Source organism: Chanodichthys erythropterus, chromosome 16 (genome assembly GCF_024489055.1).
Source record: "Chanodichthys erythropterus isolate Z2021 chromosome 16, ASM2448905v1, whole genome shotgun sequence".
NCBI classification, from domain to species: domain Eukaryota; kingdom Metazoa; phylum Chordata; class Actinopteri; order Cypriniformes; family Xenocyprididae; genus Chanodichthys; species Chanodichthys erythropterus.
In genome coordinates this window covers 4372854-4400044 of record NC_090236.1, presented here as the reverse complement: position 1 = coordinate 4400044, position 27191 = coordinate 4372854, and the positions used below count along the sequence as shown (strand labels likewise).

Sequence of the window (27191 nt, the reverse complement as noted above, 5' to 3'; positions counted from 1 at the left end):
ATTGTTCATTGACAGTTAACTGTATCATGTAGAAGAGTATTGTGAGAAAAAGACTGAGTGTGTGTGTATTACCTGCATTCAGATTTAGCATTTTCCTTCAGGTCAGTCCTACGTTCATAATGAAAAATCAGTTTAAATGTCCGCTGCAATATCTTGTCCTTTTAACAGTTAAGCGGTTTTCCCATGACTGACAGCGCTAGTCAAAGCATCCGTCAGTTGCGTCTTGTTCCGTGTTCACAAAAAAAGTCTTTTCAATGTAAAAGTCTTTGCTTCTGACTGACACACTCATAAAGACAGTCTTTGTGTCCTAATGGCGTAATAATGTAACTTTTTCCAGTGGAAGGAAGGCTTTTGGTAAGTTTTACTTCATGAAAGATGCATTGTTACATATTTTTGGCTTTAATATTTGTATTGTGTGGTAACCGTTTTATAAAAGCAATAAGGTACTCGATGCTAGTGCTGCATCGTGAATAAGTCACGGCTGAAGGGTGTTATTAACCCCTTATTCAGAATCCTTAGTACCTTTCTGGACCTTGAAAACGGTGATTATATTGCGGTCTATAGAGGAGTCATATACCTCTCAGATTTTATCAAAAATATCTTAATTTATGTTCCGAAGATGAACGAAGGTCTGAACGAAGGTGTTGAGCGACCTGAGGGCGAGTAATTAATGACAGAAATTAAAATTTTGGGCGAACTAACCCTTTAAGTAGTAACTAGCAGGCAGTGTAGTTTATAGTGTACACTGCACAATATTTAGTGAGTATTAAGCTATTCTGATCAATTCTAAACATAGTGATAATGCACAAATAACAACGGTTTTGTGTAAGAATTCACATGCTTACAAAAACAGAAATACTCAAACTGTGTAAACATTTTAAATCTCCATATTAGAATATAAAGACCTTACATTGTATTATAAACCATGCTGACCCACAAACACAGATAACAATGCAGTCCAGTGTTTTGGGTTCTTTATTTTAATAAATAACTCCTAGACACAAAAGACAGTGGGCATGATGCCAAAAAAAGAAAAGAAAAGAAAAAAGGCACTTTAAAATGCAAATTGTGTGTGTAACGTGACTAGGCTTTTAAAAGCTTTAAAGAAAAAAAGTGAAAATGAAAAAAAGTGTTACCTTCCATATAACACTGATCTTTACAAACAATAATCTGAGCAGTTAGGCTTATTTATGAACAATGTTATATTACAAAAACAGATTTGAAGCAAGTCCACTTATGGAGACTAACAGAAACAATAACATACAGGTCTTGCACAGTAGACGTAAATATTTGGCATCAGTGAAAGAGAAGTTCGGGACCTGAGATTTCGTTTCCTCATTCTTAACACAAATCTAAAACCTGAAGATCTTTTCAAATGACTTTACACTTATGCTTTCAATATAATAATATAGTTGATTGTTCCATTCACAGAAAATGTCCCCTCTAACATATTTCAAACAACTCAAATGTTGCCAAGTCAAAGGCATTTGAATCAAACACTTGATATATGAAATTACAACAAATGTTTGTCTATTATTTTGTGACAATTAAAAAGATACTAATCTGTCCATTTTGGATTTATTAATGCGCACGATAAAAAAAAAGAAAAAAGGTCACTAAACCATCTGACTCGCAGACCAAAGAAAAGCGACGTGAGCACACAGATCCATAGGTCACACAGACCTAAACATTATAGACTGGACTCAAATCACCCAGAGTTATGCAGACGACATATGCGTCTACATTAAAAGCACCATGTGTACAAACAGCAGTGGTCCGCTACAGCTACCTACTATACCAGTGACAGGACACTCCATCCACAGTTTGAGAAAGTTTCCTGTACCATCTTAAGACACATACTGACTCTAATGATCAACTAGATATTGGACTAAAGCAGGTGGTTCTGGTAATTGTGTCTTGTCTTTTTGTATAACATTCTTAATGCATTCTTGACCACATCTTACTTACAAAATCCCTGTTATCTAACCCAACATGACTGGTTTTACCATTCAGGAAAAACAAGGCAGATCTGTGGCTAAAAATCAAAATTGTAATTGTCTAAGATTGCATAAAAAAGTAAAAACTCAAGTTTATACATACTGTACAGTTCCAAAACAATGCATAGAAACACAGGTTAATTGATTATACTGAACAGTGGCAAATGCACAGCCAAAAGGTGATTTAAAAACAAACACAAAAAAAGAAGAAGAAAAAAAAAAGTGAACTTCAAATCTTCCGTTCCTCTTGAATTGTTCTGCATACAGTGTTGCTTGGAGATGGACAGATTCGTCCATTACTTGCCCTCATATTTTGGGTTGACCACCGTTGTCACAGCACTCTTGTAAATGGGGTTCTCACCCTGGAGGCCAAAATGAAGAGAGAATGATTAGATCAACCTTTAATACAAGTACATAATTGCCAGGTTAGGGCACTTCACAGCAAATACAGTAAACTTTGGTTGGGAAAAAAAAAAAAAAGTGTATACAAAAACCAGCAAGCATTACAAAAGGCACACAATCAAACGCAAACACTGTATTTGTAATCATTTTGTATATGCAGCAATGTAAAAAGTTTTAGTATTGGATTTTTTAAAGGAATAGTTCACCCCAAAAGTGAAAATATACTCATCCTCAGGCCATCCAAGATGTAATGAGTTTATTTCTTCAACAGAACCATTTGAGAAATTTAGCATTACATCATTTGCTCACCAATAGATCCTCAGCAGTGAATGGATGCCGTCAGAATAAGAGTTCAAACAGCTGATAAAAGCATCACAGTAATCCACACAGCTCCAGTCTATCAATTAACAAACTGTAAAGTGAAAATCTGTGTGTTTGTAAGAAACAAATTCATCACTAAAGGGTACTTCAATAAAACTTGGCTGACTATACAGCAGATGAAAATAAATTAAATTGGTGCAACCTGACTAGATAAAACATAGGGAAAAGGCTGTTGTTTTCCCATTTGCCAAATAGGTAGGAAAATTTCAACACCTATAATGCACTGGGCATGATACCATCCAAGGCCAGTCCCACCAGTCTGCTATGGATACGCTTGACCAAAGTCAAATACAAACTTTCATAATAGTGTCGACTCCCTGGGTGCAAGAATTCAATGGGTAAACATTTAGCGGGAGTGATTTACTTTCGGGTTACAGTGAAGGATCCAGCGTGTTGTAGGCAGTGGCTTAAGGCTGCAAAGAATCATAAATATGCAGATTACACCGCCAACGAAACTCTGAAAAATCTGTTTGTAATCACCATTTCAAACTGGACAACTACAAACAAGTGTTTTAGGTCAAACAGACTGAAAGGCTGAAAAAAAACTGCCATTCTGTGAGGTTCGCCCAACCCACAAAAGCAAAACGCTGTCATGTACAGGAAAGCTTTTGCCATTTTGTTCCATTTTTACCATGTTTAAAGACAAATTATGATATAATTTTTCAGTGATAAACCAGTGATACAATAACTGTTCTGTTAATAATGCTCTGTTGATCTGACTGTTTGAGGACGGGGACAAAAAAAAAAAAAAAGAAGGGGGAAGTGGAATTTGTGGACTTTTGCTGACAAATAAACAAATTTCTCTGTCCAGATAACACAAAGAATGAGTAAACATTGTTAATTTACTACAGACACTAACAATACAAAGCTTGTTGAAAAATCTGCAAAGTTACACTTTAAGGCATTTTAACTTTAAACCGTTGCTTCTGGTCAAAATGCATCAATACATAAGTCCATAAACAATAATATTGCTTCCTCTAGTAAAAAAAAATAATAATAAATAAATTAAAATCAAAATCCACAAACTAGTTATTCCACAAACAAATATTTTTTTTATAACTGTTTTGGACTCTTTTCACTTGTAAGCTGTGCTTGATCTGTGCATATTTCTGTCCTGATTCAGACGATATGACTTTTTAATTTAATTTAATTTAATGCAATTTAATGGATAGAGGACTATCTGGAAGTTTGACATTAAAAACCTCTTAATGATGGATTTGTTTCTTACAAATACCTATTCACTTCACAAGATATTAATCAGTGGACTGGAGTCATGTGAACTACTTGCAGATTAGTGTTATGTGTTTATAAGCAGTTTTTTAACTATCATTCTGACGGCACCCATTCACTGCATATTTCTTCAAATCTTTTCTGGTGAAAAAACAAACTCGTCTACATCATGAATGGCCTGGGGATGAGTAAATCTTCATTTTGTATGAACTATTCTTTTAGGGATCAAAAGTTCACGCAAAAATGAATTTGTCGTCATGTTTTCCTTGTTGTTCCAAATCTGTATGACATTTTTCTGTGGAAACAGAGTTCAAAATTGTGTGTTTCACAGATTAAAGTCATACAAGTTTGTAAATGATGACTGAATTTTTCATTTTTGGGTGAACTCTCCCTTTTAATTATTAGGACATGCCTTTTCTACAATGTGAATGTGAACACACATTCACATTGTAGAAAAGGCATGTCCTAATAATTAGTGAATTAAATTAGATAACTGCAAATGACTTTGCAGGCCGTCCTTATTATACACGGGTCTGAGGTTGATGTTAAAGTGACAGAAAGGTAAACAGACAGAAAGGGGGAGAAAAAGCACATGCAAGGAGCCAAGAAGAGTACAGACTCAGAGTGTGACGCCCTTATTTCCATAACTTGGATTCTGGAATTTATTAATGGGGCTCTTGTATATCGGGTTCTCTTGCTAGATATGACGAGAAGAAAAGGTTTAGAGAGAGAAAGGCAGAAAAAAAAACATGACAGAACGAGAAAAACAGAACTGAAGAAAGATAGAAAGCAGAACAGCTGGCAGTTTTGATTGATTCAGTGCAAATGGCATATGATAATATATTTATAAAGCCTCTAATTTGTTCATACTTTTTTAGCAAGTAAAGATCATTCTAAAAATGTCCATCTTCAGGTTGTGGTACATAAGTCATTTTGCTGTGAAATCTTGAATTATTTTTATAAAGTAAACATATGGATAACTTTTATATTATTATTAATATTTCAAGATGAACATTTACTGGACTGAAGCAACTTAGATTTACTTGATTATCCATACATAATATTTTAATGAAAAACAAAACATTTATTTGTGGATCTCTCTGTATTTTGCCACCCACAATTAAAATTATAGATCTTTCATCATAAAACTAAGCATTTAAATATCATCAAAATATTTAAACATAAGACACATTATTAGGAGATATAGAGTAACAACGTATATTTATATGCATTTTATCTAAGTAATTGTTATATTGTTATAAAGATCTCATTTTTTTACAATACAAGCTATCTTAATTTTTGGCAATATAAATTCCATTCCATATTCTCACTGTATGCCATTAAAGCCTGATGTATCAAATATGATACAAAACATAAAACACATATGCAACTTTTAGCAGATTTTCTTTTATATTTTGTCAAAAGATTCAATAAACTGGTTTATTTAAAATAAAAAATAAAAAATCAGACTATTAATTCATATGTCAGGCTTTACAGTGTTAATATACAGGACCCCCTTGATAATTCTACCTCTAAATGAAAGACAAATGACTCCATAAGTGCTATAACATTGACATTTTTTCTAATGCAGTAATTCTCTCTGATGCACTATGCTTTAAATAGATTTATATGCATTTTCACAAGCCTCAGAGCCAAACAAAAATGTTCTTGAAGCACCAAGCCCTTTTGTCTGTGTATGTTGCTGCAATATCCTGTAGGATTCATTTGCTGCAATGTTAGCAGCACCAGCAGGTGGCAGCAGTGACCTCCCCTGGTGCCAGAGAGGCCACACCCCACATGAGGCCAGATTTCTCCTTACAGCTGTACTGTGCATTATTAAAATGTAAAAAAAAAAAAAATCTACTTATTGAGGAAATATTACATTTTCATGTCATGTGGGCCGCTGAAGTGTTTACATATGATATGACAATGAATATAACTTTAAACGGATACTTGAAAATGAAATGTAACGTAAATTAGAGGAACTTACCGCATCCCACTTGGCGTTCATTTTCTCCTTCTCGAACTTGGCGAACTCTCTGCGGTCATGAATAATCATGAGCAGCTTCCAGATGAGCAGAAGCGCTAAACCAATCAAAACGATTCCTGCGACCACACCCGCTACGATGGGAATGATGTCAGGGCCAGAGGGACACTCTATGAACACAGGCACAAAGCATTATGGGACAGAAGTTAAATACATTTTTAAATCAAGATCTACTGGTACTCATTTCATCCCGCACTTACCAAGATCCTCCGCCACCTGGACCTCAATGGTGCCGTCTTCCTTGGTAGCGTAGGTGAAGAAGAACCAACAGTCGTTAGCATCCCGCTCTTTGCAGTGATTGATGTAGGGCTGGTCATTGGGCTGAGGAAGATCCTCCTTCTTCTTCACTATTTTAAGATTTAAGCCACCGCACTCTTTCTCACATGTGTCTTTCTTGTCACCAGTTTTAAATGCTCGGCATTGGACACAATCCCTGTGAGGAAAAAACATGGGCGAATATATTTAGTGCTGCTAGATGAGCATAACAAGCCAGTCGTTCAAGCAAGTGTTCAGTTAATAACTCACTTGTGCTCAGTACAAACTCCAGGGCAGGTTGGGCAGATTTCACAGGTCGGACCCTGAAACTTTGGGTCGGAACATTTACACTGGCCGCACTCGCAGGTTCCCCGACCGTTACAGATCTGTTTGTTACTGGCCAGACAGGTGGAGGTGTCCAAAGAGCAGTCACACGCACTGCCGGTGTAGTTAGCGTCACAGATACACTTTCGGCATTCACAACGACCATGACCTGAAAAGATGGAGAAACACTTTTAGTTTGTAACTTTTCCCTACATATGTCAGCCTACTTTATTTCAGTTAATGTTAATATTGTATTTCAAGTAACTATGGTTTTAGTTAAAGAACAAGCTGTTTTTATTGTGTGTGTGTGTGTGTGTGTGTGTGTGTGTGTGTGTGTGTGTGTGTGTACTTGTTTTTGTGAAATATCAGGACATAAATGTGTATAATGACATGGGTATGACATGGGTATTACAAAAAAAGGTGAAATATGAGGACATTCAGCATGTCCCCACTTTTCAAAAGGCTTATAAATCACACAGAATGAGTTTTTGTGAGAAAGTAAAAGTGTGCACAGTTTCCTGTGATGGTTAGGTTTAGGGTTAGGGGTAGTGTAGGGGGATAGTAAATACGGTTTGTACAGTATAAAAACCATTATGTCTATGGAATGTCCCCACATTTCACAAAAACAAACATCTGTGTGTGTGTGTGTGTGTGTGTGTGTGTGTGTGTGTGTGTGTGTGTGTGTGTGTGTGTGTGTGTGTGTGTGTGTGTGTGTGTGTGTGTGTGTGTGTATCCCTGGACAGATGCACAAAAATGTAGTCGTACCTCCACAGAGCTTGTTGTTGGAGCGGTCGCAGCTGAAGTTGTCGCACTCGCAGAACTTTCCGCTGTATCTCTCCTCTGGGTTGTCTCTTTTTTTGCACTCACAAGTTCCACAAACACAGTCTCCATTGTTGCCGCAGATATCTGTGCTGTTATCCACGCGGCAGTTTGCGTCTAGATCTTCTGTTCTCACCTCGTCTTTGCTACATTCACAAGTCCTGCCGATACGTCCCTCATTGCACCTGAATATAAGCAGAGGTAGATTGATATCAGAGCTGCTAGTTGAGGGTATGGATTGTATGGATGATACCATCAGTGTCAGTATATAACTCACCTGCATGCTCCACACTCCAGGGTACCGTTGCCGAAGTGACACACTGGGCTGTTTGGGATTCCGTCTTTGTGACACTCACATTCGCAGATGAAGTTGAGGACGATCTCCACCTCCTCAGTGAAGCCCAGAGGTTTGATCTTTATGGTCTCTGACTTGCCATTAGATGGACAACCCTTAGCCGTGATCGCTACCTCAAATGTCACCTATGACAAAAGGATAAAAGTCAGTGAGCAAAATACACATTTTTGCTTTATTTTTATTAGCAGTTATTAAATCATGTTGCTGCACAATTTAATTCCTTTAAAATAAAGAGCAGGTAAAAATGTTCTCTAAATACCTGCTTACACTAAGGACCATAACTAAAAAAAAAACTAACTATATCTTTTTAATAATCATTCTAATTCTATGAGAATAGGGAAGTCCACACCACAACTATAATGATAACAACACAGAGAAACAATATCGTTGGAATCACTTTCTGAACTATTTTTTTCTGCTGATGAATGAACATTGACAGCCAATCAGAATCCACCTAACTTTAAAGAAGCCATATTATGCCCTTTTGCAGTCTTGATTTTGTTTTTGTGGTTTACCTGAATAGGTTTTCGTGCTTGCATGTTCAAAATAAACATTATTTTTCACATATTTTACATTGTTGCAGCACCTCTCTTCCAGTCTGTCAGTAATGCTTTGTTTAGTTTTGGTCTCTATGAAGCCCCTCCTTCAGAAAAGAGCAATGTGATCTGATTGGTCAGCTGGACAAGCGTGTTGTGATTGGTCAACTGCTTTGAGTGCATGCCTCTTACATAACCGCAAATTTAAATACACTACAACTCAACCAAGCCAACCAAGCCAGATATTTTTCACGCATAAACGGCAACATGACACTAAAAAAAGTTGAAAAAGTAAAACAGCATAATAGGACCGCTTTAAAGAGCTCAAGCATTTTAAGCAGCAGAAGACATAACTGTAGCACACACTTATAATAAACAGAACGTTTGCTATTTTTTTGTTAGTGTAAACTGGCCTTAAAGATTGTCTGACTTAGCATCAGTAACTGGTAACAGTGATAGTATCCATTTATGAAATTGTACCCAATGGAAAGCACTGAATGCTTGATTAAACAAAGATGCAACTGCATAAAGTTTTCAACTGAAGGAAATAATTCTCACCTCATCCCCAATGGAGATGTTGGAGCACTTTCTCCCATTTTCTCCTTTTTCACTCACTCCATTCTTGCAGTGGGACACATAGGAGATGGACACACCTTCGGGCAGCCTGCTGTTCTCCAGAATGACCTCAGAGGACAGAGACTGAGAAAGACATGTAGTATAATATAATTTTAATATAATACAATTTTTACACATGCAGGATAGACTTTCAAGCAATGTTTTTTCAAGTCAACATGCTTTGCAATTTTTTTCTTCAAATATTTATTGTTTCAGGAATTTGGCAATAAACAAACAAAAAGCTAAATTAGCCAAGAAGAATGGACTAAATTGAATTTTAGCCTCAGTTCCTGTGATCTACTCACATTATATGCATCAATAATGAGGTCTATCACGTTGTTGGAGTCGGAGGATAATGTGCCCACAGCTGACTTTGGAATGAGGTTTTTCAGCTCCTGTGAATGAAACAAAAAACTGTTAATCCAGTTTTTTTTCTATGCAGTATTTTATTTCCATGACTGTTACAGGATCTTGCCTATTGATGTAGACACAAAAGGCTTTTTTTTTACCTCGTAAACGGGCTGGAACTCTTCAGTTACTGCAAAAATGGTCTGAATGTTGTTTTCGCTTAATTTTTGAACAAGATGTGCAATGGATGGATAGTCCTAAAAGTGACAGATTAAAATATGAGACATCTTCACATATATTAAATGAGGATAATACACAATGGTAGTGGATCATGGTTTAACACACACACACTTACATAATAATGGCTCATGGTGTACATGTTATCCTGCAGATGGCATTTCCCGTCATTAGGAAGCACGATGCCGCCTAATTTTCCATCTCCAGCGAAGTGGAATCCAGCATCCGTGGAAAACACAAGCAGACGGGTAACATTCCTCCAGCCGATCTGATTCTGATACACAATCAAGAGGAAGCATAAACTTTAGTCCCAAAAAGTCAGTAGAGGCTACTTCACTTTATTTGGTGATATGGACACACCTATCCAGTAGACACTTGGTTACAGTACAATAAAACAATAAAGATAAATTAAACATAAAAAAAAAAAATCACATTGCAATTGCTGCATTTATTTGGTGGGGAAAAAACAGTGAAAAACATAATACTGTGAAATATTTTCTATTTTAACATTTTAAAATGCAATTAATTCCTGTGATGCAAAGCTGTATTTTCAGTATCATTACTCCAGTCTTCAGTGTCACATGTCAGAAATCATTCTAATTTACTGATTTGGTGCTCAAGAAACATTTCTCATTATCAATGTTGAAAACATTTTGCTGCTTAATATTTTGCTGGAAACAACCATTCCGAAAATTCATAAACTGAAAAACTAGAATAATAGCATTGGAAAAGTCATCAGTCCCCTTTTTTAATACTTCGTCGAGACACCTTTTTCTTTAATTATAGCCATTAATCTTTTTGGATATGTCTGTACTAGCTTTGCACACCTAGATTGGTGAATATTTGCCCATTCTTCCTTGCAGAATTGCTCAAGTTCAAATTCTGTGGTGACCAGCAATAGATTGCTCTCTTCAATTCAATCCACAGATTTTCTATTGGATTTAAGTCAGGCCTCCGACTTAGCCACTCAAGAATCATTTACCTTCCTATCCTTAAGCTATTGCGTTGTTCTTTTGGCGGTATGTATTGGAAGGTGAATGACCTGCCCATCTTTTCCCTTCAATCCTGACCAATCGCCCAGTCCCCATTGAAGAGAAACACCCCCAACAACATAATGCTGCCACCACCATTCTCCACAGTAGGTATGGTGTGCTTTGGGTGATATGCCGTGTTTGCTTTTTGTCAAACATTTTGTCAAAGAGTGGACTGCAGCTGGAGTCAGTGCTTCAAGAACCACTACACACAGACGTATGCAAGACATAGTGTCAAGCCACTCTTGAACAACAGACAGCGTCAGAAGCGTCTCGCCTGGGCTAAAGACAAAAAGGACTGGACTGCTGCTGAGTGGTCCAAAGTTATGTTCTCTGACGAAAGTAAATTTTGCATTTCCTTTGGAAATCAGGGTCCCAGAGTCTGGAGGAAGAGAGGAGAGGCACACAATCCACGTTGCTTGAGGTCCAGTGTAAAGTTTCCACAGTCAGTGATGGTTTGGGGTGCCATGTCATCTGCTGGTGTTGGTCCACTGTGTTTTCTGAGGTCCAAGGTCAACGCAGCTGTGTACCAGGAAGTTTTAGATCACTTCATGCTTCCTGCTGCTGACCAACTTTATGGAGATGCAGATTTCATTTTCCAACAGGACTTGGCACCTGCACACAGTGCCAAAGCTACCAGTACCTGGTTTAAGGACCATGGTATCCCTGTTCTTAATTGGCCAGCAAACTCGCCTGACCTTAACCCCATAGAAAATCTATGGGGTATTGTGAAGAGGAAAATGCAATATGCCAGACCCAACAATGTAGAAGAGCTGAAGGCCACTTAATCGAAATTAAAAGAAATAAATACATTTGGAAAGGTTTTTTTTTTAAATGGGTTTTTCAGGCTACATAACATATAAAAAGTAACTATTTTAAAGGGGTATGATGATTTTATATAGGCATTGTAGATATATTTTAAGTTAATAAAATAAAAAATGACAAACCGCGCAGACAGCCACTTGCATGATGGCATCGAAACCTCCCTCTGGTGAGTCCAGGTTTCCTGATATCTGCTGCCTGCTGACAAGGTTATTGAACTGAGATCCATCCTCAGTCAGACTCAGCACATTTTTATAGCTGAACGGGCTGGTGCAGTTCTGGTCTGATGTACAGGGGTTCAGCAGCTTGGCTGGTGTCGTGCTGATGTATGGCATGACAGTTTTCTCCACAAAGGAGCCAAAACCTAGAAGCATTAACAAACATTAAAGGGAAATTGTTGTGAAATAAGCAGCATAAATAACATTGCACTTCAATAATACATGGATCCTCTAAGGTTCCTTACCAATCCTGAAGTCAGATGTGATTGTTTGCATTTTTTTCATAAGGTGGGTTCCCAGGTTTTTGACATTCTCTAAATCGTCTTTCATAGAGTAGCTGAGATCCATCAGGTAGTAGAGATCTATGGGATAATCCTCAGCTCTCTTGAATTTCAGAGGAAACGTCTGAGCTTCGCCTGAGTTGGAATGACAGAAGATCATGGGATTTAGACCGAAGCTTTTCAGGGGAGTGAACTGATTATTTCTAGAAGGAGGCCATCATTTCACTTGACATCCAACTTTATTAGGTGATGACCTAAATCGTTCAATCATTTTAGTGTTGCAGGAGTTGAGGTGGGAGTAACCAGTACCTGATCTGAGGTCTAGGGTGAGTTTCTGTGGCTTAATCTGGGTGATCTGGTCTGGTTTCAGTTTTACTCCATCCTTTGTGCGATTTGTTACAGGTTGGTCCTTGTCGACTTTAACTCTTCCCCGAGGATTTTCTATGCTGGCGTTAGAACAGCCCTTCTTAATCAGAGCATCAAGCTCGTCACAGCGTGTGGATTTCTGCTCACCCTGTTTCAGAAATTTCTGCAGAAAGAGGTGAGGGAATAAAAGGAAAAAGAAAAAGAGAGATTATGATCAATTGAACAAAAATAGTACCAGGTGGCTCCCCACCAGTAGTACTTAACCCTACAAAAAGATAATGCAATTTTGAGTGGACTTGTATATCCATGCTTAGTAATGTGTTCAAGTGTCCCTATTATATCTTCTTGGAAATTGCCTTTCATGTAGTGTGTAATAGCAAACGGTCTGCAAAGTTTCAAAGATCAAAGTGTAAGATAAATGAAGTCTCAAAAAAGAAAGAACTGATTCTGAACTGCCTGAAACAAGTCGTCAGTAATTTTTCCTGCTCAAACCTACACGTATTTTGTAACAAATTTGCATAATGCCAGTCTATGGTCTTCATTGGCTGCCCGCAAACAACTATTTTGACCCGCCCTCAAACACTGTAGTTGTAGCTGAGGCCTAGAAGGGTTTGGTTTGTGCTGTCGACATGTCATAGACACTGTTTTCTGTGCTGCGAAAGCAAATCCACTTTGCATGCACTTGCAAAGGATGAGGACTTTCAGATGTTTCAGAGTGCTCAGATTATTACGGTAAAACCGACATTACTGTTAGTATCACAATTTATCAAGTGCAAAGCTGAAATTCAGATATGGCGATGGACGTTTTGTTTCTGACACGTGCTGTAACTGGTAGACCAATCACAACAAACTGGGCCATCTGACCAATCAGAGTAGAGTAGGCTCACAGAAAGGAGGGGTTTAGAGAGACCGGATACTTTGAAGAGGTGATGTGAAATTAATATTACGAGGCCCTGTTTACACCTGGTATTAAGATGCATTTTGGACAATCGGAAGTGGACAATGCAAAATACAGTTGTAAACGGGGTCTTAACTTTTTGAGCTACAGGAGATGGTTGAAAACACATTAGTCCAGATTGCTTTCGTAGTGTAGACACTCATGTGGTCGAATGCACTCAAACAGCTACAAAAGACCTCCTACTCCTACGCATAAACGTTATGGGAAGCACACAAGCCACATTAAGCTTTGTCGGCTGAAGACCTAGGTTTGGTTTAAAGACGAAAAATGTACCAAGCACAATGTTCTCTAACTATTCCTGATTTCTAACACTCACTCACAGTGCTGGTTCAGCTCTCATAGCAGAAACAAAAGCTGTTGCTCTCCGTATGTTTGTCCGTTGCCTCATTTCACGTTTATATGTAAAATGCGTGAGCTTATTTTGTCCATTAGATTGTATGATCTGAAAAAGCCCATACATTTATCTACAGATAGACCCTCTCCTAAAATAAATTAGCAAAAGAGACGGATTTAAACACCAGGCGTAAACAGGAATGCGTCCAATCGACCAAAACGCATCTTAATAGCAGATGTAAACAGGGCTTAAGAAAATTAGTGTTTTTGACCTTGGATGCATGTAAACCTGTTGTAGGAGACCTCCAATACAAAATTAGGAGCCTTTAAAATAGCTTACTAGGAGCTAAATATCATTATCATCATTATCATTTAAATATCATTATATTCAATTTAAGTTCTTCCAAGACGTCCAGTCTCTAAATTATCATTTACAAATTTACTTGTAAAAATTTAATATACATTAAGATATTAAAAAAGTGAATATAATTAATGTAATTAAAATAACTTCATAATTACAACAATGACATCTTAAAAATATATATGAAATACTTCTATTATACTTTTCCCCATAAATTAGATGCAGAATTCATTTACAATTGCAAGGGCACATTTCATGGGATTGTAAACAGACTATCTGATTTGCATTGTGTAAACCTGAGTGATATTATAACAAGCATAAATAAACTAATATTTTTTTTTAAATAAATTAAACTGGAACATCTTTTTCTTTGTGATTAAAACATTCTATGGCTATATTAAGGTGAACTGTGAACCACAAATGCCACCAAATGGAACTGTCATGCCCCAAACTCATGCCATTGGTTGAGCTATAGGTTGAGCCAATGTTGCCGCGTTGGACTAGTCAGGATAAGGATGTGCAGTGTGTCTGTTGAAACAATTAAGAGGGGGCACATTCCTTACAAAACTTAAGCCCCCACCCTGTATTACATGCAGTTTAGTCATAGTACACTTCCAGTTTCTAATGTAGTCTGAGATGATTGGCGTTTCCTGTCCTGCCATAATCTGCTCCACATGGCAGGAGCAGACATGATCACACAGGACACTGACTCATGAACACTAAGGGGTAATATGTGCTCAAGATCCACTGAAATGACTCAAGAAACTCTGGGTAATAATCAACTACAGGCCAATAAAGTTGGGACAGGAGATGATGTCACTCGAGACATTTCAGAACACTAGATCCTTTGGATAGTTCCCTCTCCAAAAAAACAAGTTTAGGTTTTCAGCACAGAATTGTTTGCAGAATCACAGGATGTCCTCTACAGACTTGGATAAACAAATAATCTGACCACAGGAAATGGTTTCCCCCATAACATTTTTCCCTAAATGCACATCACTGCAAAAGCAGCCATTTCCTTCTGTAATGGTTTTGTCTGAACTCACCTCGTCTGTACACCAGCCACACTTTTCTCCGGCCTGAATGCATTCGCCACAGGACTGGGCCGAGGCCTTGGTGCATTCATTAACATCTGCACACACAGAGCACAAACATCCATCATCATCATCATTCTCAATTCCCTCCCAACACTAACACAGGGAATCCAAAGCAAAGAGCATTTAATAACTAACACTGTGGGCAAGCATACGATACCATATGATTCTCTCTCATGAGACTGTCATTCTAAAATAGACACAGAGATGTTCTGGAGTGGCCATATGCTGTGGGGAGGTCATGTGAACTGTATTAATGATGGCATCCTTACTGCCTTCTCTAAAGCCTTAATGCAAACCATGAGGCCAGTTCTCCCAGAATAAACCATGAAGAACTGTAGCAGATCACTAGATAAATATGATATATCCCGCCTTCCTATCATTCTGAATTAATGCTGTAGAGTTTTCTTTTGGTTTTTTTCTTGGATTCCACAACGCAGCCATATTTGAGATATTCCTGGAATGGAAATCATTGCAAATGTCTAACAGATGATCTGGACAGTATTGCAAAGATTTTATCAGGCTCTGGTCGGGTGTGTGTTCTCAGAGTTGAGCTTCTAAAAATCACTCAAAACATCAAGCTGCTTCTACACAAACTCATACTGATACAGAGAGGTTGAAAAGTCTGAGACCACACTGAAAATGTGATTGTTTTTTACTTACACCTGAAATTTGGATTTTTTTTGCAAGGAAAACAGCTTATTTAAAAAATTACTTTTAACATAAACAACACAAATGACAAAATTAATGCGAAATAATTGAGATTTGATAGTACTATGATTCCAATGAAACTTAAAACAACAGGCCCTCCAGGATTTTGCAGGGATTTTTTTTCTTATTGTTGCAAAAACAAAATAATAAATTCACAGATTTTTGGAACATGTCTTGCAACATTCTTGAAGCATTGCAAAAAAAGAGGGTGATCATGTTAAACTTTTTTTTCATGAGGTGAGGGTGACATCAAAAACCACACTGAAACCCACACAAACCTGAAAAATTCACACTTCCAGCTTTCTGACAGACCGTTAGTTTCATTTTAAAAATCATTTTACAGAGATCACTTAAAAAAGGAACAGTTATCAGATTATCAATACTGTAAAACCGAGCTGGAAAACAATTATATCCACTACAGAAAGTTCCATGACTCAAGTTAAATAATTAATAAATAATAACAAAAACTTTGATATATAATAATTAATGTAATAAATAAATTAGAAAAATTGCACAACAAGCATTTTCATTAGCAGCCTCAGACCTCTGAACCCTACTGTATATCTGATGCATTTGAAATCTTAAGTTCTTACCTATTTGTGCCCTGCTGAGTCCAAGCAGAACTGAAATCAAGAGCAGCCTCACATCCATCTGAAAACAGCACAAAAACAATAGTCAAAATCACCCAGGAAAAATATGTATCAATGCAACTTTCATGGAGTAAACTTTCAAAAAGAGCCTTCTTTCCACCGGAAAAAATGTTTTCCTCCCCGTGAACAGCAACAGAAGTTACATTATTACGCCATTAGATGGCGGCAAAGACTTTGAGTGTGTCAGTCAGTAGCGAAGACTTTTACATTGAAAAGTCTGATTGTTGTGAACACGGAACAAGACGCAACTGACAAATGTTTTGACTAGCGCTGTCAGTCACGGGAAAACCCCTTAACTGTTCAAAGGACAAGATAATACATCGCACATTTAAACAGATTTTTTATTATGAACATAGGACTGACCTGAAGGAAAATGCTTCATCTGAATGTAGGTAATAAACTCACTCACTCGATCTCTTTCTCACAATACTCTTCTACACAATACAGTTAGCTTCAATGAACAATATCAATTGAGAACATACAGTTTACGTTGCCAAGAGTGGTTGCTAAGGGTGCGATTTGTAGGGCGGGATGGGGGGGATTTCCCCTCTTCTGGTCTATGTATCCCTGCCTCTGCTGAATTATTTTTATCCCCCCCGGGTGATGCTACTCCACAAACCACCACCAAAGCATATAAAATACCAATAATAATTTTTTTTTTAAAACATCGCCAAGTAAAACGCTGCATTTATATAGAACTGTCTTTAATACAACCACATCAAAACGTACACTTTTCAGACGCGCATTCCGACTTCGCCTTGCAAGCCAAACGAGCGCGGAAAAGGTGGCTAAAGGTGACGATGAGGGAGCTTCAGTTGAACAACAGTGAACTGCAGTCAGATGAGATGTTTTCAGGCTATGTCGGTAAAACTCAGAAAAATTAACACGACTATCCAATCAGCCGTTATACTGTGCTCGTGGCATGCACTCAAGACTTGTATGCGCAAATGCGCCGGCGCGCACTGCATAATTATTATAGCTTAAATTAAGCGCAAAACAAACTACGAGCAATGACCGTCATTGTTCTGTTGTAACTTAAAGGTGCTCCAAGCGATCCTGGGTGGAGTAACTTCCTATTGACTTTCGAAGTGTTGTCAAACAAAACAGAGGCTAGCTAGACCCTCCCTCCGCCTCCTCCTCCCCCTCCCCTCCGTGCTTACTGAAACAGTCATGAACGCGCATGTAAAATCATTCTTGTCGGTAATTGGCTGGAGCGTGTTTAAATGTTTCGTGGTCCAGGCTGCACCAGGTAGTTTTTGTTGCCGTTTTTTGAGCTTGTGGCGACTACAGAGACCACGTTTTTTTTTTTTTACAGTGTGTTCAGGGGACAGGCAGCTAGCGGATAGTGAGGAGATGTTTGCTGTATGTGACAAAAAATGTTTTGGCCTAAAAACGCGTGACATCGCTTAGAGTCATGAAATTACCAAACATGCTATTAAAGCTCCTCAAAACTGTGCATGCATGTATTTGTTGACATGGTTTTAAAGCTATTGTTATCCAATTTGTTGGCCTTAAAACGTCTTAAAAATGCACATATGTAGACCAGGGAAATCTAAATTTTCTCAGGGGAGCATGCCCCCGTCACCCCGCTAACAAACTACTTTTTCTGACCTCAGTGATTATGAAACCCTGCGTATGGACCATCTTATATTCCATCTAATGAAATATGAGGTAAACGTGTATTTCTAAAAATGTGCGCACTTTTGGACTAAAAGTTTGTATGTGTATGCACTGTGATCAAAAATAAATGGTACCAAACGCGACTGAATGTAAAGGTTTGTGTCTCGTTATTCTATTAATAATTACCGATTGATTTTGTATTTCTATCACAAATTAAGAATTATTAGTGTCATTGTAGATAGCTTAGATATTTTGCAACTTTGCACTAATACTTCAAAGGTTAAAATAGGAAGATTTTTTGTAAAAATGTTTCTGTAACAGCTGCCAAAAATAGTATATAGCTCCACTGTTTTTTAACAAATTAAAATAAATAAATAAATTTAAAAAAACTTTTCAAAACAAATCGCACCCTGTGTGTGTGTGTATGTGTATATGTGTAATATATGTGTACGTGTATATGTAAATGTGTATATATATATATATATATATATATATATATATATATATATATATATATATAAAATTAAGTGAAAACATTAACACTTAGAGGAAAGGGTGTGCCTATGTATGCATTTACATGACTTCTCAAAGTGTACGCAGTGTTACAAGGTCATTTCCTGTTTCTCCTAGCACGAATGCATGATCTCAGTAAAGAATTCAAACACAGTTTGCACAGAACTGCAGAAACAGATTATTCCTCTTTATTTAGCAAACTCTTTCTCATCCAAAGTTACTGTTTTACAGGCACAATCCCAACGCAACACTCTTAGGTTAACTGTTTACAAGAACATATTTAGAAATCAAACATTACAAAGAAAGTAAAAACCTAGTTATTGTTGCCACAGTCAGCAACTTAACACACACATAACGAAGCCAGACAAGTACACACAGAGATCCAGGGAAAGCGAGAGAGACTCCCATATTTGGTATGACGATGGATCTGCTCTTCCCATAAAACACCTCGCTGATGAAACAAAGAGGAGGTACGTTTGCCTCAATCTATCAAGAGTACAGACACCAGTGCCAAAAAGTGCTGATTTGGCCTTATTAGGCATGGCAGCAAGTACAAACAAACAATAGCGTTACTTAGCATCCTAAAAAACACTTCAGTCACAGATGAGATACTTCTCAAAATCCAGCTTGAGAAATACACACACAGCAGAGGCAAAACTCCCGCTGTTTTGAAGCGGAAGATATGTGACAACACACTCATATTTCTTTGTTTAAAGTAGAAGAATGTCTGCTGTAGAGACGGGACGGGTGAGTGAACTGCAGTAGACTCAACCGCTACTCTATCTACACACGCACACACACACACACACACACACACACATATAAGACCTGTGAACACTTGAAGATAAGCAAACAGTGCCTCTTTCAGAACACTGGTGACGTTCATTTAGACCACAGAATCCAAGATATGTGTGTGTGTTTGTGAGAGTAAGAGACACCATGAAGGACAGTGAGTGATTTGTCTTAGTCCCATGATGACATATTTACTCTATATTTACCCCTTTAATAATTTAATAATATCAAAAATAATGTATTCCTTTTTGATAAATTAGTCGAATTTGTTTATTTAATCATATTTTCCATTATTTGCATTATTGTTTGACCTTATTTTGCACTTCTCTGGCAATAGAAATGTAAAATTTTTGTTCTGCCAATAGAGCTGTTCAGTCAGTCATAACAAACCAAAAAGTGTAAAGTTGCTAAGTAAGTTTCAAAACCTAAGTTGCAAGCAAACTGCTATAAAAGGACTACAACAGTTGTCAGTCATTACAATCAGTTTCATACAGTCCTTTATTAGCAGCTTGCATCAAAAAACATGACAGCTTTAAAATTCGAATGTGACATATGACTGTGTGCTATTAATGTCATTGACATTATTTTAGTCACAAATAAATGGCTATCATGAAAACAAAGGAACACGTGGCAAAAAAAAACCAAAAAAAAAAAAAACACTACTCCTCTTCTGGGCTTTTTTGGACTACAAAACCCAACATTTTTCCACAGCACACTATATTGACATTGAAACTGGAATAATAAGAGAAAGAAAAAGTACAGGCCCAAATACAGGCCCAATGCTTATAGTGAAACACACAATGTAACTGTAAATGCCGTTTCAGATCAGAAAATACAACTTAATTTCATTTTATGTGTTCAAGGAAACAATGAGCAAAACATCAGTCTAGTCTGCTGACTCAGACATGGGAAGTTCCTTTCTGAACAGATCTCTGGTGTGTCAGAGCATGTTTTCCGGGTTATTCCTTCTAAAGAATCATACAGTAATAGCTTCAAAGTGATTCACTGACTGTGATCAGAGACATCTTTACACTATCCGCACATTAACCACAAATCAGGTTTCAAAGCTAAATTCTCAGCAACCATTACTCCAATCTTCAGTGTCACATGATCTTTCAGAAAACATTCTAATATGCTGATTTCTTATTATCATCAATTTTGAAAACAGTTGTGCTGCTTACTATTTTTGTGGAAACCGTGACAATTTATTTGCAATATTCTTTGATAAATAGAAAGTTCAATATGTAATATTTAAATCTTCTTACATTATAAATGCATCTGTAATGTCACTTGATTAATTTAACACATTTAATGTGCTGAATAGTTTTAATTTCCTTCAAAAAAAATCCTGAGACCAAATTGTTTAATTGTAGTGTAGGTTTACAGCAACCAATCAGCTTTCAATCAAGTCCACAAACACACCTGTCAATGAACTAAATGAAAGACTGTCTTTGAAAGATTTCTTCATAGTAATATTCTGCAAAAAAAAACTATGAGCTGCTCTTTTATCTCAAACCTAGTGACATCATAGTAGACTAATCTTCAAAAATAAACTCCTCAACGCACAAAATACTCAAAGTGACCTCATTGGTCATGTATTTGACACATTCACATTTATGTCTGTCTCACTGACACAGAGGCAGATTAAGCTGCAAGACAGCTGGCTCTTTAGCCTGCCGTTTCATTCTTAGTGGTTCTTTGTAACACTATCTCCAGAAAGAGTATGTGTGTGGGAGAGACAGAGAGCTTCTCAATTCAGCCTTGTCTGCCTTCCCTAAGGCTGTGTTGTGAGTCAAGGCCTTGAAAATGCAGCCCTGAGGTCTGGGTGTTTCTAGTGTGTGTGTGTGTGTGTTTGTGTGTGTGAGAGAGTGTCTTTGATTCTTAATGTTCCAAAGCTCCGCCCACATCAAATACACCAATCAGATCACAGTTCTGCTTCAAGCAACACATTTTCTTGGCAATATTCTGTTGATAAGATAAAATAACAAGGGTGCATAAACTGTCTTTCAAAGTGAGGCACAAACAAAAGTTGTGGGAAGAGAGAAATATGAACTGACTAAAAAAAAAAACTTTTATTTTTGGTCCATATTAGACATGTGCCGGTATTCGGTAATATGATATATCACGAAAATTAACATGCACAAAATTGTTATTGTGGGCACTTTAAACTACCGTCAATAATTATTTATTATGAATTATCCAGATTTTTTAGAATGCATTTTAAGAATACTTTACCCATTAACCGTTTAAAATGCACAAAACCGCTGTATGCTGAGGCACACACTGATGTAAACAAGCCCAACACGCATGAGCAGTGCATGGTGGAATGAGTGAAGAAGACGCACTGAATGAAAATGCATATTCATGAGATGGCACTGATGGAACAGCAGAAATGCAGCGGCTACCCCAGAAACACCCATAAACAAAGCAGCTGCACTACCTTTTAGTTTCAAAAAGCCATTCAGATTTTTGTATTCGCAATGATGTTCATCACAGCACCAAATACTTAAAGGCAATGCTATTTCTTTTCAAATTTAATTTTTTTTATCATTTTAATCTGGACTACAACATGCCCTAGGTATTGTTTGCATTTGTTCTGATTCTGTTCATTCACACTTTTCAATAATGCTTCATTAGTTAACATAAACTGACAAAGAATAATACTTCTAAAGCATTTATTAATCTTAGTTAATTTCAACATTTAATAACATTATTAAAATCATAAATTGTAACTATTTAATGGAGCTAAAATGAACCAACAGTTATTAAACCTTTTATAGTATGACAACACTTTTTTATCAAATTATTTCAATATCATAATAATACTGTATACCGTGATAAAAGCTTAAGCAATTATCGCAACATGAAAATCTGATACCGTCACATGCCTGGTCCATATTAAAACAAAGTAACTCATTCAGTAACCACAGATTTGTCTGACTGATTCAATGCAGTAAATAGTCTTTTGAACTATTCATTAAAAGAGCTTGCTTCAAGGAATCAGACTACACTGGTCGCAGTGTTTTTGATTTACTAAAAAGATTACCATAGTATTTATTTTTCCTACTATGGCAGAAAATGGGGGGTGAGATCTGTTTGGTTACTGTCATTCTTCCAAATATCTTCCTTTGTTTTCAGCAGAACAAAAAAATTCATTCAGGTTTGGAAATACTTGAGGTTGAGTAAACGATGACAATTTTCATTTTTGGGTGAACAATCCCTTTAATATAACTTTGATTGTGTTTGTCTGAAAGAAGATAGTCATATACACCTTGGATGGCTTGAGGCTGAGTAAGTCATGGGGTAATTTTCATTTTTGGGAGAACTATCCCTTTAAGTTGCTGTTCTCGGTTATCCACTACCTGCTGATTTAAGTAACTGTCAAGACAAACATGCACACAGAGTGGCCATAAACCCCTCCACAGCAGGGTGGCCATTTCCTTAATTAAACTGCCTCACCCTGCCAACCCCCCACCATCCCTCACATTGCTGAGTGATGGCCGATTATTTATCACAGACGGTGACCGGCAGACACAGACTGGGGAAACTCCACCTCCACAAAAGTGACGCAAACTCACACTGCAGTGACGACCTTCCTTATACATTAAAAGGTAAAATATCAATTTTTAAAAGTTAAAATATCATAAAATGCATGTGTTGATTAACCATTAAGCAAAAACATTATGAAAATATTTGAGGAGCCAGTCAGTCATATCAGCTTCTAGATCAACCAATGGTGTGAGTTTGGGGTGGGACCTTTTCTTTCTGAACAATGGCAGACGGGGGAGAAACAATTTTGTTCTAAAGCCCAACTGTTCGATATACCATCCATCCATCCATACCTTCAGACAAGCTTTTTAAACTGCTTCAAACTTTTTAGCCAGTCGTTCTCAAGCCAAAATTCTATCTTGACAAGCTTCAACTATTTACAATTCTGTTCAGTGCTGAAGAAAAATCAGACTTTAGCTTTAAACTAAATTATAATTTAGTTAATAATTTATAATTAACTTCCTTTTCCTCACAGTAAGCGATGACTATTACAGCAGATCCATCATCTCTTTTGGTCTCTTAGCACTTCTAGAAAAGTCTAGCTTTGGGCCCTTCAGATTATAATGACCAATTTGTTTTCAATGCCTAGCTGCCCTGCCCCCATTTTATCTAACTGTTAATGTGTCATGGCAATCGGGGCGACAGGAAGTGAGTCAAAGCAACAATCTGGAGCATAGAATACATATTAGAATCAAACAATGTGACTCGCTCTTTAAACTCAGCTTTATGACCAACACTGACCTTTGACTGCCCTATCCACAATAGCAGGTTACATGCCACCCTGCTTATATAGATGTCCAACATAATGGCTAACCCTAAACACCTACATTTAAAGTTGCAATGAAACGGAAACAGCATAATTTTTTGCATAATATGACATACATCCGAGTGTAATAACAGGTTATCAAAACAGGAAAGGTCAGGAAAAACAAAATGCATTTAGAAAACTGCTTTATTTTCATTTATTTTCAATAATGAAAGGTTTTTTTTTTGTTGTTTTTTTTAAATCTGAAATGTCATTTTCCACATCATTTTTGTCAGTCCACATGAATGAATGACATTTTATTGAATCCTTTTCGGTCCGCATCACAGAGTCATTAAATTTGTATGATTTAAACACAGACTCTTGTTTCTGTTTCCCTTATATGTTCAAATCCAACCCCTTTCTTATCTGTCACAGTGAAAGACTTTGCTGTTAATAACAGAGCACTGAATAAACACAAACATGCGCACACATGCACAAACACACAGGAGGAGCCATTTTCTGTTAAAAGGGAAATTAATGTATATTCCTACAAGACAACAGAAAACAAGACTAAATATGTCCTTAAAAAAATTTACAATGCAGTCTTCCCTCACATTTGAGCAATTAATTTCTGTACCTTTTCTAATTATTTGGAAAGACTAGATAAGTATGTTTAAAATTCTTTGTACAGAGTTGGTACTCACAACTTGCAATTTCTACCTGTGGAAATTGTTTATTTCGAGGACATTTTACATTCATTAGAATTTTAGTTTTTTATTTGAGCCTTTTCGAATTACAAATAACTGATATCGCAACCATAGCTTCGATAGTTAACTACTAAACCATAATAAACATAGACCTCCCTTCAAACAGTGTACTAAGCTTTGGATTTTGTCACTTTTTTTGTGGTGTCTGACACCCAATTTTATTGTAGCAACAACAGATGTAGTAACAATAGCGTTTTGGCAGAGACTACCATTTTCTATAAGGTAGGTTCGATCAAGATTTGTAAGAGACAAAAATTTTTTTATAGTACTACGACAGTTCAAAACCCGGCAGAACTTTAGCAGCTGCCTACATGTAGAGTACATGACAATATTACTCTTTATAACATTACTCTTAATTCGGTTGTTAAGACTTGACGTCACGCAGCAGCGCTTCCGGGTCCTAACGCTCTATCTCATACCACAAGAAAACAACAAATGTTGGTAATATACATACACGATGTGGTGTAATACTAAAAAAATATATAATTATAACCTTTATCTACATACCAAAATTCTAGATGGCCAGACAATGATTCATCTTTCATAAATCGTTAAAATATTAATATCTGTGACGCTGCAAGCACAGAGACTTGTGTAGACTAAGTATTTAAAATGTTTAACTTTTTAAAATGACTGATGTTTAAAATGAATAAATAGCGCTCATAAACGGCCGTCGATGGCATTCTCAAGTGAAACGAGTCGAGGCTTGGGCCCGGAAACGGCGTTCCTTACGTCACAACTTAACAAGCGGATTGTAGGCCAACATGCAAACACAAGCCAACATAGTTGCCTTAAACTTAATACAGTAGGCCTATCATGAAACATTTTTCAGCTACCAAGGCCATGCAGGAATGTGCTATTTATAGTTAGCCACGATTAATTGAAGAGCAAAATAATTCAATTAGTCACGTGATGTTGCCCCATTGCGGCGACCCGCTCAGTAGCCTAAAGCAGCTTTTATTACTGGAATCTTGACTCAATGTATTTTAAAATATATCTTAAAAGAACTTTCTTTTATATGAAAACCTTTTAGTCAGAAAAAAAAATACCGTGAGTGCACCTTTAAGACATCCGTCAAAAAATACAACAACATTCTTCCACACGATCACGTGACCTGAATATGTAGAATGTGAGAGTTAATGCAGATCCGCTGCGGGATCTTTCCTTGTAAAATTTGCCAGATAGACATGGACCGGACTGTGGAATGCTATGTTGTCATGATTCAGTTTCTCCTAAAACATCACAATGGGCGACTATGGTGCTTTTCATCACATAACCGCAGTCATATTTTGTGCTGTAAGAATGCCAAACTTCTCCCAGCTGATGCGCTATGAAACATAATTATTCTTTGGTGTGGTCGCATCCGCTAGATCATATGTGGTCTAATGTGTTCAGCATGTCCTCTAAACAGGATCATGACTCACGGCTGCATCATTTCGACTTCCAGGGAGGCATTTTAACACAAGCAACTACCAAATAAAGCATTGTTCATGGGGCAGTTAACCCCCACAGCCCCCCTCGGACCCGCCGGGATTCTCTCAGGCTTGTAGACGACTTACAACAGATGTTGGGGACACATAAGACGCGACAAATAGATCCAAGATAACAGACGTCTGAAAAAGACAGCCTGAAGGGACTCTTTTTGCATATGATCTGTGAAACACGTTTGGGGCAGATCCATGTCTGTCCTTTGAAGTGAAATGGATGGGACATGATCCCCACCCAAAGTTCGTAACCAAAGATCATTTTCCAGATCAAACCCTAAAGCTCACAATCTGGCTTGCCTAAGAAATGCCCCATTCGACAAACTGTCCTGACTCCTAACTAAAGTTCTTTAAAAAGTGATATATTTTCCTTACCTTAACACGTGTTCCCCGGCGATTGTTCAGACTCTTTCAAAACCACATTTGTTAGGGAAATAAACCTCCGACAGCGTTTGGTCCAACAGTCCAGTTTCTCGTCCGTGGAGCCTTTGTTTCAGTGGGCCACTTAGAATCAACAGCTGGTTGCAAAGTACCAAAACACACAACCTTTGCCTACAACGAACAAACCATGGATATTGAGGCAAATAAATGGCTAAATGTGGGCAGAGAGTCCAGCTCGCCCTTCCACGTCTCGGCGTGCCCTCGGTCCGGATGGGGGTAATGTGTGGTCGGTGCGGTGGCGGACTGTAAGATGGGTTGGGTTTGCAGTGGTAGCCTCTCCCTTCCTCCGCCCACAGGAAATAATGCTACACCTCTCCACTGGAGAAGATTCTGATTCAATTGATTCATTTCAGTGATTCGAGTCTTTTGAATCATTTCACACACACACACACACAAAACACAGACTTTCTGCAGCTCCGAGTTAATCGAAACAAATCTAGATAGAGCATTTATAAACGGTTTCCACACAAATGACAACAAACATTTTTTTTTTTATTTTCATTTTGGAAGCTGTGCATAAGCTATCTATAATAAGCAGCGAGTTTATATTTGCGTTGTTTTATCTCATTAGAATGAGAATAGGCTAATGTTCCCCACAAATGATGCAGCAATCAATAATGACTGCAATATTTTTCGTCTGTTTTGGAAGCCGTGGAACGAAGCCATAGTCATAACCCGGTTAACACGGGGTCACGGGCTCATTTTGTCTGTTACAGACTTTTCCCACCTCAGGCAGGAAAACGACGTAATTCTTTTTACCGGATGAGATACCTCTATGATCTTGCATTTAACACTGTTGGAATCCGACAAGAGACTCCAATTGTACCTAAACGATACATTAAACTCATATAAAATTAAATATGTGTTAGGCTACTGTAAAAGGTAACAAGAAGTGTTTTGCCTCATAAT

General features: G+C 37.4%; 1 protein-coding gene across 2 annotated transcripts; it reads right to left on the bottom strand.

Moving 5' to 3' along the window:
* Window positions 1-1577: 1577 nt before the first annotated feature.
* LOC137002641 (integrin beta-1-like) lies at window positions 1578-26545 on the bottom strand. Of its 2 annotated transcripts, XM_067362409.1 has the most exons (17): window positions 26217-26545; window positions 16315-16372; window positions 14963-15048; window positions 12208-12427; window positions 11863-12033; window positions 11525-11763; window positions 9665-9820; window positions 9471-9566; window positions 9267-9356; window positions 8905-9045; window positions 7733-7935; window positions 7402-7640; window positions 6583-6805; window positions 6258-6490; window positions 6001-6167; window positions 4630-4707; window positions 1578-2359 (listed from the first exon to the last, which is right to left on the bottom strand). In XM_067362409.1, the coding sequence occupies exons 2-16, from the start codon at window positions 16370-16372 to the stop codon at window positions 4630-4632; spliced, it is 2400 nt and encodes a 799-aa protein (XP_067218510.1). In that variant the 5' UTR covers window positions 26217-26545; the 3' UTR covers window positions 1578-2359. The 2 variants fall into 2 exon arrangements, with proteins under 2 accessions (XP_067218510.1, XP_067218511.1); XM_067362410.1 differs by lacking the exon at window positions 4630-4707.
* Window positions 26546-27191: the final 646 nt, after the last annotated feature.

Bases quoted from the DNA above. Each gene is read 5' to 3' on its own strand.
- LOC137002641 (XM_067362409.1), bottom strand. From the start codon at position 16,372: ATGGATGTGAGGCTGCTCTTGATTTCAGTTCTGCTTGGACTCAGCAGG. The intron at 9,821-11,524 runs GTTTGTCATTTT...ATTGTGTATCAG, and splicing joins TGCAAGTGGCTGTCTGCGCG to AATCAGATCGGCTGGAGGAA. The intron at 6,491-6,582 runs GTGAGTTATTAA...TTTTCCTCACAG, and splicing joins GGAGTTTGTACTGAGCACAA to GGATTGTGTCCAATGCCGAG.